Here is a 16,340-nt window from a genome sequence, read left to right on the forward strand (position 1 = left end):
ACAACTGCAGTCTGTTGTGTTCCTCAACCATTTGCTCTATCACGAGGATCAAATCTTACTTTTAAGATTATTAAAAAATTGGTAATTCATTATTTTTCTCAATATAAGTATCTGTTTTTTTAATTTATCTAATTATCAAATATTCAATAACGATAATGATAAAATTTGATCTAAAATAATGAGAGAATATGGAAGGGGAGGAGCGGAGAGGAAAACGACACGACACCCATAATCCCAATGTTTAAAATTAATAAGGGCAGCGAATAAAAATGGTGCACGTGGCGAAATTATATCCATCGATCTAGAAAAGGGTGTTTAAAAGAGAGGGGGGATCGGAGAGGGGGCGGGAGAGAGAAGGATGGCGTTGGCGGTGAAGGCGTTTCCGTTGACTGTGGCGGCTCACGTGGTGGGCACGGTGGCGCTGATTCTGGTCCTCTTCTGGGCCATCCATTTCAGAGGCGGCCTCGCCTGGGATGCCATCAACAAGAACCTCATCTTCAACGTAAGCCTCTCTCCCTCCTCTCTCTCTCTCTCTCTCTCTCTAGTTCTTTGATTTCCAATTTGGTTTCTCAAAACACACCAATTTGTTTGTTCGACGTATATTTTTTAGTACAACAAATTAGAGATACAAGAGTTTGAAGTTCCGACATCGAGAAACGGAGTATCGACTAATTACAGCAGCTCCTGTGTCCGATGTTTAATCTCTCCCCTTCCAATTTTTCTAGGGCTTTTCTTTGTTCCCCTAATTTCCATCCCATCTCACCAATGCTAATTTCTTTTTCCCATCATTATTCTTTTTTTAGTCTTAGTCATTTTCTAGTTTTTTACTTTGATTTTTTAAATTTATTTATGTATTTTAATACTTCTGCTTTCTACTTCATATACATCTTGTTATACCAATCGAATCGTATGAGTACCAAAAAAAAGAAAGAGGAAAAAATAGAGATGGCTGAATTTTGGAGGAGAGAACTTTGAATTTTCTTCTCTATTTTTTTAATTTATTTTCTAGGAGTTTATAAGTAATCAATTTTAATATTGATCATGTTAAAAGTAAGAGAATAGATTGAATTTTTTTAATAATCGATATCAAATTAAAAAAAAATTCTAAATTGTTAATTTATATTATTTTTACTCGAGGGGAACAAAATGTTTAATGGGTGGAAGGTATTTGAATATTTGGCGTTTTGAATTTAGATGGAGGAAAAATAATGAAAATAATTATTTATATATAAAAAAAATAGCTGGTGGTGGAGACTTGGGTTGTTGTGTCTAAATAAAAAACTGCAATGGGATATATATATAATTATATATCCATTCCTCTTTTTTTATTATATTTCCCACCTGCCGCCCCTTTTTACTCTTATTTTCTCTTTTTCCCATAAAATTATCAATTTTGTAAAAATGTTGAAGGATATATTTTGATAAAGTAAAAAATATATAACAAATAAACATTTAACTCTTCTCAAATAAATTTAAAATTATTAATATTAATATTATGACTATATTAGATATTTTGTTAATAATTTTATGCTTTTATCAATATTTTTGTGATTTTATAAAAATATTTAGTCACATTTTATGTTAACCTCGACTTATGGACATGAAAAATGTCGATGAAAATGTCACTGTGTGGAGAGGAATTTAATAAGATGGATAATCATTTTGTTTTTAGTTTTTTTTTTCTCAACCAATTATGTTTGCATCGTTGTGTGATTTCTGTAGCATGTTTCTTACCGTTGGCATATTAACTAAATTTAAAAACAAAACAAATTTTTAAAAATTATGCTTTGACTTTGTAATTTAGTCCTTTTTTGTTTTAAAGAAAAATTGAAGTAGCTGAATCACTGGCCATATCAATAACTTCAAATTTTTTTGAAGCATAGTCTACCAGATTTAAATTAGAAGATCCATCCATTATCATATAAATAACTCATTTCAGAACTCACTCAATCTACAAATAGATATATTTTCCTAATATTATTTGTTATTTAATTTAAAGTTACTGCACACATGAACATAGTTGAAGTAGTAAAAATATTGTTTCTTTTTAGTTCAATAGTTGTATGGTAGGAATTGGACCATCTCGTAATATGTATGTTATCTGGTGAGTCATATTCGAATTGGTTTCAAATCATTACTTACCTTTCTAACACCTACTCGTTGAACTCACGAAAAAAAAGTATATATATATATATACACACACAAGAATAAATAAAATAAATATGTATATATTATATAATTTTTAGGTGATGAATATTATATTATCTATTTTGGAGGCATCCAATGACATGAACATGTGCTTCTGATTCCTAAAAAGAGGAAGAAAAAAAATGTGCTCGGGGGATACATATGCAAAATAAAAATTTATTTGTTGGGTTAAGAGAATATTTTTTTAAAGAAAATTTTGACGGTTAAAATTTTAGTGTTTTTTTTTCTTTTTTAAAAATGAAAAGAAATACCCCAATTAATTGTCTCCTTATTTTTCTAGTTTTATGGAACAAAGAGATAGGAATGTTGTTAATATATATATATATATATATAATTTTAGACCCTTACCTTTTAATTTATAAATTATAATGAACATATAGCTTCTACCAAAATGCTGGATGTTGAAATTTCCACGTTGAGCTCAAAGAAAAAAAAATATTAAACTTAAATGAAAGTCCATTTTGTCCACATCCATCATAAAGATTCTCCTTTTACGCTTATCCATCGTATTAATTTAAGTTATGTTAAATTACAACTTTGTCCTTAAATTAGTTAAAAAACTTCAACTTGGCATTCAACTTAGGAAAACTTCAGACACATCCTTCCAATTTCTAAACTTGTCCAAAATCATCCTCTTAGTTAGAATCGTAAAATATTGTGTAAAGTATGAAGTTTCAAAATTATTATTATTTAGTTAAATGAACTTCTAATTTATTTATTTATTGTCAATAGATCCATCCTGTTCTTATGCTGCTCGGATTGATCATCATAGGAGGTGAAGGTAATTAAACTGAAAAAGTAAACTCAGTTTTAATTTTGCATTATGGCGATAATTATTTGATTAAAAGTTAAATGTTGCTAAAAAAAATTGCAGCAATAATTAGTTATAAAGCTCTGCCATTGAAGAAAGAAGTGAAGAAATTGATCCATTTGGTGCTACACGGCGTAGCATTGGTACTGGGTATTGTGGGCATCAGCGCTGCGTTCAAGAACCATAATGAGAGTGGGATCCCCAATCTTTACAGCTTGCATTCTTGGATTGGTATTGCCGTTATTGTCCTCTATGGTCTTCAGGTATTTACATAACTGCCACTCTTTCTTCATATTATTTCCCAATCCCAATTTACCTAAAAATAAGAAGGAGGATGAACATCGGTCGGTTGGATCGGTTTTTGCGCTAAAATCGACATCGATCGATATATCATGAAAACCATCTGTGCATTTGATCTAAAACCGATTGACCAAATGGTTGGTCGGTGTTCAACAAACCGACAAATCTGAGGAGTGGTAGTGGGTGGGGTTGGGGCGAGAGGAGGAGGTCTTCCTCTCCCCCTCCCTCCTCTCGCCGGTGCTAACGGCATGGAATGCATGATAGACGAAGAAAGTGCGGCAACGGCGACGGTGTCGGTTTTGGCCAGAAATAGGAAAGAAAGAGGAGGGAGAGGGAGAGAGAACCATAAACAATCAACTAACGGTCAAAAGACCATTAAGGTCCACATAGACACCTACTTCAAATATCAGAGATAAAAAATGTAAGGTCGATTATGGTTTTTTTTTGCTGACCGACATTTTGAGAAAATCAACGGCCGACCGACCAACGTCGACTTGATCGATTAGGATTAGTCAGGTCATTTTAGCTACACTGATGGACGCTCCAAAGGCTTATACATAATTATTTATATGTTTTACACCCTAAATTTAGGAGAAAATAGATGTGTTTTTAGGATGAGTAAAAACTCTTTAGTAACCCTTCATTCTTGAAATCGAGTAATATTATAGAGACCAAATAAAAATTATCATTAACAATGTCAATGGGGTCGAATGTGCAGTGGCTGTACGGGCTGGTGACGTTCTACTATCCCGGAGGGTCCGAAAATGTTCGAAGGGCGTCACTTCCGTGGCACGTGATCTTCGGTATCACTGTGTACATATTGGCCGCCGGCAACTCGGCGCTCGGCTTTCTGGAGAAACTGACGTTTCTCGAGAGCTCCGGCGGCGTAGACAAGTACGGCGCCGAGGCGTTCCTCGTGAACTTCACGGCCATCACCACCATTCTTTTTGCAGTGTTGGTGCTTTTATCAGTTGCTTCTCAGCCGTCCGATGAAGCTGCTGCAGATGGCCATGGCGACTATTCTTCCATATGAATGGATGAATCTCATCACCTGCTCTCCCTCGTTCCTCTCTTCTTTGCCTCCTGTGTGCATCGTGATTCTGTTAAGTTTGGATTAATTTTTTTTTTTCTTACCAGATCAGACTGAATCATCTCTGTTTGTTTGTTCATGAGAAATTCACGTTTGATGAATGTAGTTGTATAAATAAATTTAATATTAGCTGATGAGATTCTCTGTTACCTTTGAAAAAATATAGGGATTCTCTCTGTAATAATTTTCACTAATTTAAAATTTAGGTTTAAATACTATTTTATTTTATTGGTTTAATTTTCTGCTTTGATTTAAATGATTTATTTGGGTCATTGTCCTGCCTATTTTATTCTTTCAACCTTCGAAAATGTGCATATTGGTTATTGTATTTTTAATAAATAATTATTTTTGTCTATTTATTTTCATTTTATCTCATTGTTTAATCGTAATTTTACTAAACAGAAGTTTCGACTGTATAAGAATTAAAATGAACAAAAGTTGAAAGAGAAATTGAGGTTTCTGACTTCATTTTATAATCAATTGGGATTTTTGACCCCGACTTCTCCAAGAAAATCATTTTTATGATCCCTTTCATTCTAATTTTTCACACTCAAGTAATATCGGTTGCTAAACCAACATCGTATATAAATGATGTCTAATGCCAATTTTGTTGTAATGTGATGTTAGATCCAAAATAATGGTATTAGCCAAGGTGGTTTACCTGCATAAGGAAACACACACAAGTAGGGTGTTATGTCAAACAAACACACTCTAATGTTCAAATCAGTATTTAGACCGAGATAGTGTTAGGCTGAGCGATGGTAATTTAGCATACTTGATTGAAGCGTGAGTTCCACTATTTATAAGAAACTCGACGATCTTGCCATCGGGTCTTTCAATACCTAGGTTCATGTCCCCTATCATACATTAAAAGATACAATGACAAGGTATCCATACTCTTGTGGCCGAGTTATGTTCCACCTCACATGGTCTGAGTTGAGCTCTACCTCCTTGGCTACGGTGAGCTCTAACTTTTTCATCGACCCAGGTGGGGCTCCAACCTTTTGGCCTTTTAATGGCTTGAGGTGGACCGCACGTCATTGCCATGCGGCCTATTCTCCAACAACCACTTGGTGGGTGTTTATCCACGTAAAACAGTAACTTCCTCCCAAAAATAGATTACTAACCTGTAGGAGTGGGAGGTCGAATTCTTCTTGCTTTGACTATTATTATTTATTATTGATAATTAATAATTAATTTAATATTTATAATAAAGTATAATTGGTAAATTAATAAATTAAGAAATGGAGAAGAAAGTGTCCAAAAATGTTTTTGTATATCCTTACTTTTTAAATTATTTATTACAGATGGATTATCCACGAGGATTATACAAACAAACCGTACCCTAAACTTAAATAACCATTAAAACCTTTCTCAAAACTAAATTAAAATATTGATTATAAACAAACCAAAATTTGCTCAAGAAATATATATAGTTTTTCTTTTTCCTATTCAAAACTTCTTTATCTTCTAATTTAATTTCACTCACAAAATTAAAGCTGCTAGGTTCATATGAATTCAATTCAATCTTGTTATTTATTTCCACTAATATCTTCCAAAATCGATGCATTATTATTATCAGTTATTTAACGTTTCAAAAGTTAATAAAACTTTTCTGTCAAAGAAAAAAAAAGTTAATAAATTATTTTTCATTCTGTTCATGGCTGTGTTCATATCTGCTTTTTGTTCAATTCACACAGAGACATTTGAAACATTATGTTTATGTATCTATGTATGTCTTGCTTTCTAAATAGTAAAATAGTAATTTTTCAACCAACATCAGTAACAACTTTCAATTTCCATTTATTTTTAAATATAAGGAGATGAATAATATTTTCCCTTGAGAACAAATTTCTACAAGCCGGGCTGCCACTTAGCTTGAAGCTCAAACTTATTCTCAGGAACATTTTTCAAATAAATTCCATCATCTCGAGCGTACCAAATGCAACCATTGTCCTTGCATCTACGAGAAAGAAACATGTGCGACTCTGGCCAAAATACCTCTAGAGCAACGTGGCTATGTTGGTTGTGCATGTAGCACCAATACAATGTGGTCTGCCACAAATTCACTCTAAATCTCCATGAAAATTGCTCCCCGATCCGGAGATTTTGCTGTCCCAAATCGTCGTCTTTCGACTTACAATGAAGAGATAGAGTTTGATGACTTTGCATGTCGTTAAATACCTGCACGCTCCAATGCTCGAGTGGAGATGCAAAGCATGATTCAACCATTATAAATGTCGAAACCAGAAGTAGAGTCATGCCATATTTGAGACTTCTTGCCATATTTTCTTACAATTTTTGGAACAAATTTCTTTACAAGTTTTGTTGCCAAATTGAAGAAAGCTACACAGAATTCATTGTAAATGTCAAGCTAGCTAGTTGGGAGTTGTATTTATATGGTAAAGATGAGAAACCTCTTATATTTATTACTCCCACGGATAACTCCAACATATCTAACAAAATATGTAGTTATAATCTCACAATAAATTTCTTCTGTCAACGTAAAAAGTAGGGTGAAAGTTACACAAAAAATTTGTGTAACGCTATTTTCTTTGGCAATATACATCAAAAGTGAAAAACCGATTTTTTCTTTACTACTTTTTATTTGACTCAGGGCGTATTTGAAAATGGTTCTAGAATAATTCACCACGAGGGAGTTGTCAAGATATAAATCTAAAGCTTCAATTTTAATTTCCGTTTCAATAATTATAGTTTCTCACTGCTTAATTAAATTTTTGTTAAAACATACTGAACTCTATATTTTCAATAATATTAAAATCACTCCCATTTTAAAATGACATATTTGACAATAATTCTCAACTGATTTTAAAAAAATTCAAAATCCCTTGAAGTGATCCGATTCCTGGTCAATCACCTGGATCCTGGAGTAATTTTTAGTAAAAGGAAATTAGTTTATAAAGTGGTTATAATTTTAACTTTCAACTTTTTATTCTATTTCATCGCATCTTCACCTTAAACTTTGAGAAATTATAGCTTTTCCATTTAAATTTTTTTTTTAACTCTCTAACTTTATTTATCTTCACCTTTTGTTTATTATTTCTAACTTTTCTTTCTCTATAATATCTCTCTAAATTTTTAATTTTCATTTCTTTTCTAAGGTAATTTTTATATGTTTACAATTTTGTCTCTCACCCTCTAAAATTTCTCTCTCTAATATTTTTGTTCTTCTCTATCACTTTTGTCAAATTTTCTCTTTAAACTTCAAATATTAATCATTCGAAACCACTTTTAATTATATAAAAATAACTTGAAAATTTATGTAACGAAACGTTAAAATAACTATATATAAAACTTACCTTCACGAAATCAATTATCCCTCTTAAAATCATTCTCAAACAGACTCTTATAACAGATTCGTGAGTTGGGTATATCACGTTCTCAATCAAACAACATCTTGCAAAATAGTTTTAAAAAGAATTCGTAAATTCATATTAAAATAACAAGGAGAAATTACACTATGCAAAATTAAATAATGTATTCTCAAATATGTTAGCAAATTTTATTTTTTACAAATATAGAAAACAGTTACTTCACGTTAGAATTTCTTTGTGTTGATTATCGATTTTGTCCATCCACTCTTTTTTCTAACTCATCCCACCTCTCCCCCCAATCAATTTTCAACCTCTTCTTAGCTTTCTAATAAACGTCGTAAAAAAATTTAACTATTATAGAATTACCAGTTATAATTTTATCTTTAATAAATTATTTTTTATATTGGTGAATCCCACCCCATTTTTAACCAACTTTTACTTATTATATTTTGAGTGAGAGTTTTCCATACATAAATTAATTTTTAATATCTTTATTATTCATAAAGAAATTCTTTTGAGTATTAACAATATTTTATTGCAAAAAGGAAGGCAATGAAATTATAGCGATAATTATTGTACAAGTTTATTTCAATAATTTATTGTCTTCATTTAAATAAATTATTTAATTGGAATTTATAATTTATGTCTTTTATTTTAATTTTATTAACTTTTGGTTTGTTCAGTCTTCTTTTATTTAATTTCTTTTTCAATATATATTCTTTTAAATTTTATTGTTAAATTGCAGAGGTAGAGTTTTTTCATATTGCTTGAAAAGAGACTTTGCATTTGGATATCCACATGTGTACATTGTCAATTTGTAGTATCAAAGGGTTGGTATAATCAAACTTTTGAATATATTTGTCTCTTCAAGAACCAATTTTGTCCTCGCCACCATTAAATGTTTGACAACTAAAAGGTGAGAAATGCAAAAATAGAAAGTTTTTCTAAAAAATAATGAGTTATCAAACATTTAATGATGGCGGGACAAGATTTGGTCCTCATCGATAAAGAGTCAAGAATATTCTATAATTTTATGTATCCTTGCTAATACAAGACAAAATATTGTTCGATGTACATATAATTAAGTTATTAATCAAATCGTCACAATTTCTTGATTTCAATAATTTATTGCATACATTTATTTTCATAAATTCATGAATTAATATTAATAATTTATCATTTTATTATTTTCTTTGAAGTATTTATTATTTTTTTTAATTTTTTAATTTGAGCTTAGCTCAATTGATTATAGAACTAATATATTCAACACTCTTTAGTATTTCTAGTCATGTAGTACTTACTATATTTTAAACTTTAATAATTTATTTGATTTATCTCCATATAAATTATTGAATTAAGATCACTAATTTATCTTTTTTTTAATCCCTGTCTTAATTATTACAAAATTGTAGTATTAATGTTTTTTTTTGGACAAAAAGAAAATGGTGATTTTAAAATTTAATCCTGATTTTACTGGATTTCTTTTTGTTGCAAATGATAGAGTGCACAACAGCAAGAGAAATTTGGAGATCGTTGGAACGATTGTACTCCACTGCTAATACAGACAAAATTATGCAATTGAAAGGAGAGCTACAAAACCTGAAGAAAGGTAATATGAGTATTAAAGATTACACGATTAAAATGAAGAATCTTGTTAGTGCCCTGAATGCTGTTGGATGTATTATATCAATGCAAGAACATATAGTTTACATCCTTTCTGCAAAATCAAAACCTAAACCTCTTCAAGAAATATATGCCTTATTGCTAACTCATGAGAACAGAATAGAAAGAAATGCAGTGATCAATTCTGATGGAACACAACCTGTAGCAAATCTTATGTTTCATAATACAGAGAAGAAACCTACTGATAATTCTATCAAGAATTATCACAACCAAAATAGCCAAAGGGGCAGCCGAAATAATGGGAATAGAAATTTCCATAGGGGCAGACAATGGAATAATAATAATAGAGTACAGTGCCAGATTTGTGGCAAATTTGGCCACACTGCAATGAAATGTTACTTCCGGTTTGAGGGACAGCAGAGAAATGGATTGTCAAATGGTAATTCCCAACAGCAGCAGAATAGTGGTCAGCATTTTCAAGCGTATGGTCCCACTCATATGCAAAATCAGTTTCACAATGGACAAATGCAAGCAATGGTTGTTAATCCAAATTCAAATGTTGACAGCTGCTGGTATCCAGATTCGGGCTCCACGAATCATATTACAAATTCATCAGAAAATTTCACAGTTGGACATGAGTATTCAGGTGGAAACCAGATACATGTAGGGAATGGAACAGGTTTGGACATTCTTCTCACTGGTAACACATTCCTTTCACCTACTAACTCTACTGCTGTACCTAATCTACCTAATTCTCCTATTTTCAAGATTGATAATCTCTTACATGTTCCTCATATGACAAAAAATTTGCTTAGTGTCAGTCAATTTGCTAGAGATAACCATGTATTTTTTGAGTTCCATCCCTTTACTTGCTTTGTGAAGGATCAAACCAATGGGACAATTCTTCTTCAAGGTCATTTACATAAAGGTCTTTACAAATTTGACATGGTGAAAGCACATCCCAGTTCCAATTCCTCTCCAACTGCATTGCTTACCTCCTCTGCTACTTATTCTTCTGATACCTGCTGTTCTTCTAAGTCATCTTGTAATACATCTATTGTAAATGATACCTTATGACACTCTCGCCTAGGTCATCCCTCCCCTACCATTACTCAGCAAGTGCTTAAACAGTGCAATATCTCCATTTCTAATAAAATTTCAGAATTCTGTCAATCCTGTGCAATTGGTAAAAATCATAAACTTCCATTTTCTCATTCCACTTCTGTTTATATTGCGCCGTTACAACTTATTGAATCAGATTGTGGGGCCCTTCTCATATATCTTCACGTAATGGTGTCAAATATTATATGAGCTTTGTTGACACATACTCACGTTATACTTGGATCTATTTTCTTCAATCCAAGTCCGAAGCTTTACAAACATTTATAACTTTCAAAACTCAAGTAGAAAAACTACTTAATCATCCTATCAAAATGCTTCAAACTGATTGGGGAGGTGAATTTCGCTCCTTCACTCCTTTCCTTAAACAACATGGTATTCTTCATAGGATTACTTGTCCACATACATCTGAACAAAATGGCATTGTTGAAAGGAAACATCGCCATATTGTTGAGATGGGTTTAACTCTTCTTTCTCATGCTTCCTTACCTTTATCTTTCTGGGATGATGCTTTCTCTACGTCTGTCTATCTCATTAATAGACTACCAACACAAGTCCATCAAGGTAAAAGTCCTATGGAAACTTTGTTCCATACCAAACCTAACTACAAATTTCTCAAAGTGTTTGGATGTCTCTGCGACCTTTTAATAATCACAAACTTCAATTTCGTTCATCGCCCTGTCTATTTTTGGGCTATAGTAATATTCATCATGGCTACAAATGTCTTCCAAACAATGGTAGATTATTCATCTCTCGCCATGTTATTTTCAATGAAACAGTTTTTCCTTATAAATCAAAGTCTACGTCAGAAAACTCTCTGTTGTCCACTCATTCTCTTGCTTCTCTACCCACTGTTTCATTACCTTCTGCGCCTGTGTCTCTTATTTCTCCTGCTCCAATTCCATCTGCTTCACCAAATCTATTTCCTCCTGATTCTAATATCCACCAACCATCACCTTCCAATTCTTCAATACATGTCACTACTCTTCCATCTGACCCCTCACCACTGCAGTCTTCCTTACCTATCAATATTCCATCTAATCAACCTGATACTATTATATCAGTTCCTAGCTCTTCCCTTCCTGATTCCTTACCTACATTATCTCAAGGTCCTATATTGAATACTCATCCAATGGTGACCCGCGCCAAGAATGGCATTCGGAAGCCAAAAGCATTTTTAACTGAATTTTTAGATGCTGAACCACCTAATGTTAGAACTGCTCTAAAATGTGCTCATTGGAAGCAAGCTATGGATATTGAATATGCAGCTCTCTTAGCTAACCAAACTTGGGATTTGGTTCCTGCTCCTAAAGATAAAAAGATCATATGATGCAAGTGGGTTTTCAAAATAAAAAGGAATTCAGATGGTTCCATATCTCGATACAAGGCTCGTTTAGTGGCAAAAGGTTTTCATCAAGTGGCAGATTTTGATTACTCTGAGACGTTCAGTCCCGTAGTCAAGCCTATCACTATTCGAGTACTATTAACTATAGCTCTTGCTAAGAATTGGGTGATTCGACAATTAGACATAAACAATGCTTTTCTTCATGGGTTATTGACTGAGGAAGTTTTTATGGAACAACCTACTGGTTTCTCTGCTCCTAATTCTTCTTCCTTATCACCATTGGTATGTAAGCTCAAAAAGGCCTTATATGGCCTCAAGCAGGCACCTCGGGCGTGGTATGACCGATTAAAAGACTTCTTAGTTAAAGCTGGTTTTGTTAATTCTCGAGCTGACACGTCATTATTCATGAAGGTTACTACTACATACATAGATGATATCATTGTTACTGGATCTTCCGCTTATGAGATTCAATCTCTTATAGACTGCCTTCATCAAACCTTTGCTCTAAAAGACTTGGGTGTACTCAATTATTTTTTGGGAATAGAAGTTTCCTACACTCCCAATGGTGGTATGTTTTTGTCTCAAACTAAATACCTTACTGACTTGCTCCATCGTGCTAAGATGTTTGAGGCAAATGCTATATCCACACCAATGTTGAGTGGCTCTGTTATCTCAGCTAGAGGTAGTGCATTATTCAACGATCCTTCACTATATCGTAGCATTGTTGGATCTCTACAGTATGCTACAATTACACGTCCCGAGATTGCTTATTCAGTCAACAAAATTTGCCAATTCATGCATGCTCCAACCTTTCTTCACTGGCAGGCCACCAAACGTATACTCAGATATCTTAAAGGCACTCTCCATCATGGCTTACTTCTTTCTAAACCAGCAGCTCTCAGTGTTCATGGATTTGCTGATGCCGATTGGGCTTCCGATCCTGATGACAGAAAATCTACCTCCGGGTTTTGCATATATTTTGGTGGTAATCTGGTTTCGTGGGGATCGAAGAAACAACACATTATTTCCAGATCTAGTACAGAGGTTGAGTTTCGATGTTTGGCTAATGCTGCTATGGAGCTTGTTTGGTTAAAATCCCTCCTTACTGAGCTAGCTATTCCTCTGTCCACGCCTCCAATATTATGGTGTGACAATCTAGGTGTTGTTCACCTAAGTGCAAATCCAATATTACATTCTCGTACTAAACATGTTGAACTTGATATATATTTTGTGAGAGATCTGGCAGTGCAAAAGAAGCTCCGTGTCTATCATGTTCCAGCACATGAGCAAGTGGCTGACATCCTTACAAAACCACTATCTGCGAAGTCTTTTCTGGCTTTAAGGTCCAAGCTCAATGTTTTTGCTCCTACTGACATTGGCTTGAGGGGGATATTAAGATAGCACACTGACTACAGTTTATATCAGTTTATTTTTCTGTTATTAGTTGCAAAATCAGTACTTGAGCTGTTAGTAATTTGTTGTATTCTTCAGCCCTTCTATATAATGGGTTTACTGTACTCTTGATCAATTAATGAAGATTACAATTGTTCTTGCCCCGTGGTTTATTCTTCATTCTACTAAATTCATAATAAAGAGTCAGGAATATTCTATAATTTTATGTATCCTTGCTAATACAAGACAAAATATTGTTCGATGTACATATAATTAAGTTATTAATCAAATCGTCACAGTTTCTTGATTTCAATAATTTATTGCATACATTTATTTTCATAAATTCATGAATTAATATTAATAATTTATCATTTTATTATTTTCTTTGAAGTATTTATTATTTTTTTTAATTTTTTAATTTGAGCTTAGCTCAATTGATTATAGAACTAATATATTCAACACTCTTTAGTATTTCTAGTCACGTAGTACTTACTATATTTTAAACTTTAATAATTTATTTGATTTATCTCCATATAAATTATTGAATTAAGATCACTAATTTATCTTTTTTTTAATCCCTGTCTTAATTATTACAAAATTGTAGTATTAATGTTTTTTTTTTGGACAAAAAGAAAATGGTGATTTTAAAATTTAATCCTGATTTTACTGGATTTCTTTTTAAGCCCGAGTAAACAAAGAATTAAATAAATAAACGCCGGGTTTCACTTTTGCTGGTATAATTATATGAACAAGTTTTTAGAAAAATTCAACAGAAAGCAATATGGAGATCCGAAAGAGCCTACTCCCAGTTTCAGAAACACCGCTCCAACTTGAAGGCACCACCTTCTTTAACACTTGCATCAACGGAATTAATGCCCTCTCAGGTTCCTTTTTCCAATTCAAATATCGATATGGAGATCTCAATTTCATATTTTTAAGGCCCGTTCCATAACCATTTTTTTTCCGTCTTTTTAGGCGTGGGGCTGTTATCAATATCCTTGGCCCTCTCACAGGGAGGGTGGCTGAGTTTGATGATTCTGTTGGGAGTGGGAGCAACTTTTTTTTACACCGGTTTACTTTTGGAAAGATGTATGGAGTCAAATCCATGCATGAGAAGGTTCCCTGATATTGGGGCATTGGCATTTGGCACAAAAGGAAGGTCCGTGGTGTCAATTTTTGTTTACGTTGAACTCTATTTGGTGGCTGTTTAATTCTTGATACTTGAAGGGGACAATCTAGACAAGCTTTTCCGGAGGCATGGTTTGCAAATTGGGGGTGTAAAAATTGAAGGGAATCATTTGTTTATGATGGTGACTGCTGGGCTGATATTGCCCACCACATGGCTCAAGGATTTGGAGTCGCTGGCTTATGTTTCCTTTGGTGGGGTTTTGGCTTCTGTTGTTTTGGTTTTGTGTGTGGCTTGGGCTGCTGCAGTTGATGGGGTTGGGTTCAGCCAAAGAGAGGATGTTCTTCTCAAACTCCATGGATTGCCCACCACTATTAGCTTGTTTGCGTTTTGTTATTGTGCACATCCTGTTTTTCCCACGCTGCGCACTTCCATGAGAGATCCAACCCAATTTTCCAAGGTAATTAAACTACTCCTATAACTCGTTGTTACTTTTTTTTCGTTAGTACAACATGTGAGGGTGAGAGATTGAACTTACAGCTTCTTAATATTGGAGATATATGTCAATTACTGTGTTGAACTTACTTAAATAATCTATTTATGTTTTGAGAGAATCATATGAAGGAAAATTAATTTAAATGGGTGGCAATTTACCTTGGCATATGAATTTGAAAATGAGTGTACTTTCTATACTCAACCCTGGTTGAGAATAATGGACCTCTGTATATCTATATAATGGTACGATGTTGTTAACTTTTAGCAGAAACCCTCCTGACTTTGCTTTTGGATTCCCTCGTACCGATGAAAATAATTGTCGTTGTTTGCAATACTCTTAGTAAGTATATCTTGAGTATCAATATTCATGGAGTTCCATCTCAAAATGACTATGAGAGAAGTAACTCAAGTATATTATAAACTTTTTTGATTAAGTTCTTGATTTTTTCAGTACGAGAACCTTAACATTGTGCAGTCTTGATAAACAATTAATTAGACTTGTTTTATTATAATTTTGGACACAGGTTCTATTTATTTGCTTTGTGGCAAGCACAATGTGTTATGGTTCGATGGCGATTTTGGGTTATTTAATGTTTGGAAGAAACATCGAGTCGCAAATAACCTTAAACCTACCTGTTGATAAAGTGAATACAAAAATAGCAATTTTGACTGCACTCATCAACCCTGTGGCCAAATATGCAGCCATAATAAACCCAATAGCCAATGCCATAGAAGAAGCATCTCCTCAGCCCACCACCTATTTGAAGACCATTGTTGTAAGAACTTTACTTCTCATCACCACACTTGTTGTGGCAATGTCTATTCCATTTTCTGAATATGTGATGGCATTTATAGGAGCATCCTTAAATGTCACCACCTCAGTCCTAATCCCATGTTTGTGTTACCTTAAAATTAACCAAACTGCTCGCAGGTTTGGTTGGGAGTTACTAATGATTGTTGGGATTATGATGATGGGAGGTTTTGTTGCCTTAGTGGGTACCTATTCTTCTGTAAAAGACATTGTACAACATCTATGAAATGAACATATTTCATTTTGGAGTTACAAATCAATGTAGAACATTGACTCTACTTTTTTTGACAGATTATTTGACCATCGAAATCATTAGATATAATAAAAGGTATGTTTGGTACATTTTTGCTGTTTTCAGCTTCTCAATAAGTTTCCTAATAAGATAGAATTAAGAATCTTAAATATAAAAAAATTTGTCAATTTATTTCTAAAATTTACTAATAAAATTTATGGCGTATCTTTAATTTTTAAAGTCTATAACAATTGGAAATGACTATTATAGGCCGCTCTTTGATCCAAAGGAACCAAGCTAAATCAAAATGATTTAGAGAAAATGGGATCCATCCAAATTTGATTCACATCCTGTTTTTCAATTATGCAAGTAATTTTTTTTTTCTATAAACGGCCATAGTTGGAATTTGTGTTATTCTTAAAAGGTAACAAAGTACATTCATTTGACTTTATT

The 16,340-nt window shown here is 33.1% G+C and overlaps 1 protein-coding gene and 1 pseudogene across 2 annotated transcripts; both read left to right on the forward strand.

Annotated features, from left to right (window-relative positions):
• The first annotated feature begins 328 nt into the window (after positions 1–328).
• Positions 329–4,627, forward strand: ACYB-2 (Cytochrome b561/ferric reductase transmembrane protein family). Its single transcript, XM_022303795.2, has 4 exons — positions 329–502; positions 2,941–2,989; positions 3,083–3,282; positions 4,038–4,627. The coding sequence occupies exons 1-4, from the start codon at positions 359–361 to the stop codon at positions 4,350–4,352; spliced, it is 708 nt and encodes a 235-aa protein (XP_022159487.1). The 5' UTR covers positions 329–358; the 3' UTR covers positions 4,353–4,627.
• Positions 4,628–14,004: 9,377 nt separating this feature from the next.
• On the forward strand, positions 14,005–15,881 carry LOC111025026 (amino acid transporter AVT1J pseudogene; annotated as a pseudogene). The gene is made up of 3 exons (XR_015791532.1): positions 14,005–14,107; positions 14,163–14,809; positions 15,369–15,881. The product of XR_015791532.1 is annotated as an amino acid transporter AVT1J pseudogene (transcript).
• The last annotated feature ends 459 nt before the right edge of the window (positions 15,882–16,340 follow it).

Source organism: Momordica charantia, assembly GCF_013281855.1.
Source record: "Momordica charantia cultivar OHB3-1 chromosome 6 unlocalized genomic scaffold, Mcharantia_2.0 BLBB01000006.1, whole genome shotgun sequence".
NCBI classification, from domain to species: Eukaryota; Viridiplantae; Streptophyta; class Magnoliopsida; order Cucurbitales; family Cucurbitaceae; genus Momordica; species Momordica charantia.

Bases quoted from the DNA above. Each gene is read 5' to 3' on its own strand.
- ACYB-2 (XM_022303795.2), top strand. From the start codon at position 359: ATGGCGTTGGCGGTGAAGGCGTTTCCGTTGACTGTGGCGGCTCACGTG. The intron at 503-2,940 runs GTAAGCCTCTCT...TATTGTCAATAG, and splicing joins ACAAGAACCTCATCTTCAAC to ATCCATCCTGTTCTTATGCT. The intron at 3,283-4,037 runs GTATTTACATAA...TCGAATGTGCAG, and splicing joins TTGTCCTCTATGGTCTTCAG to TGGCTGTACGGGCTGGTGAC.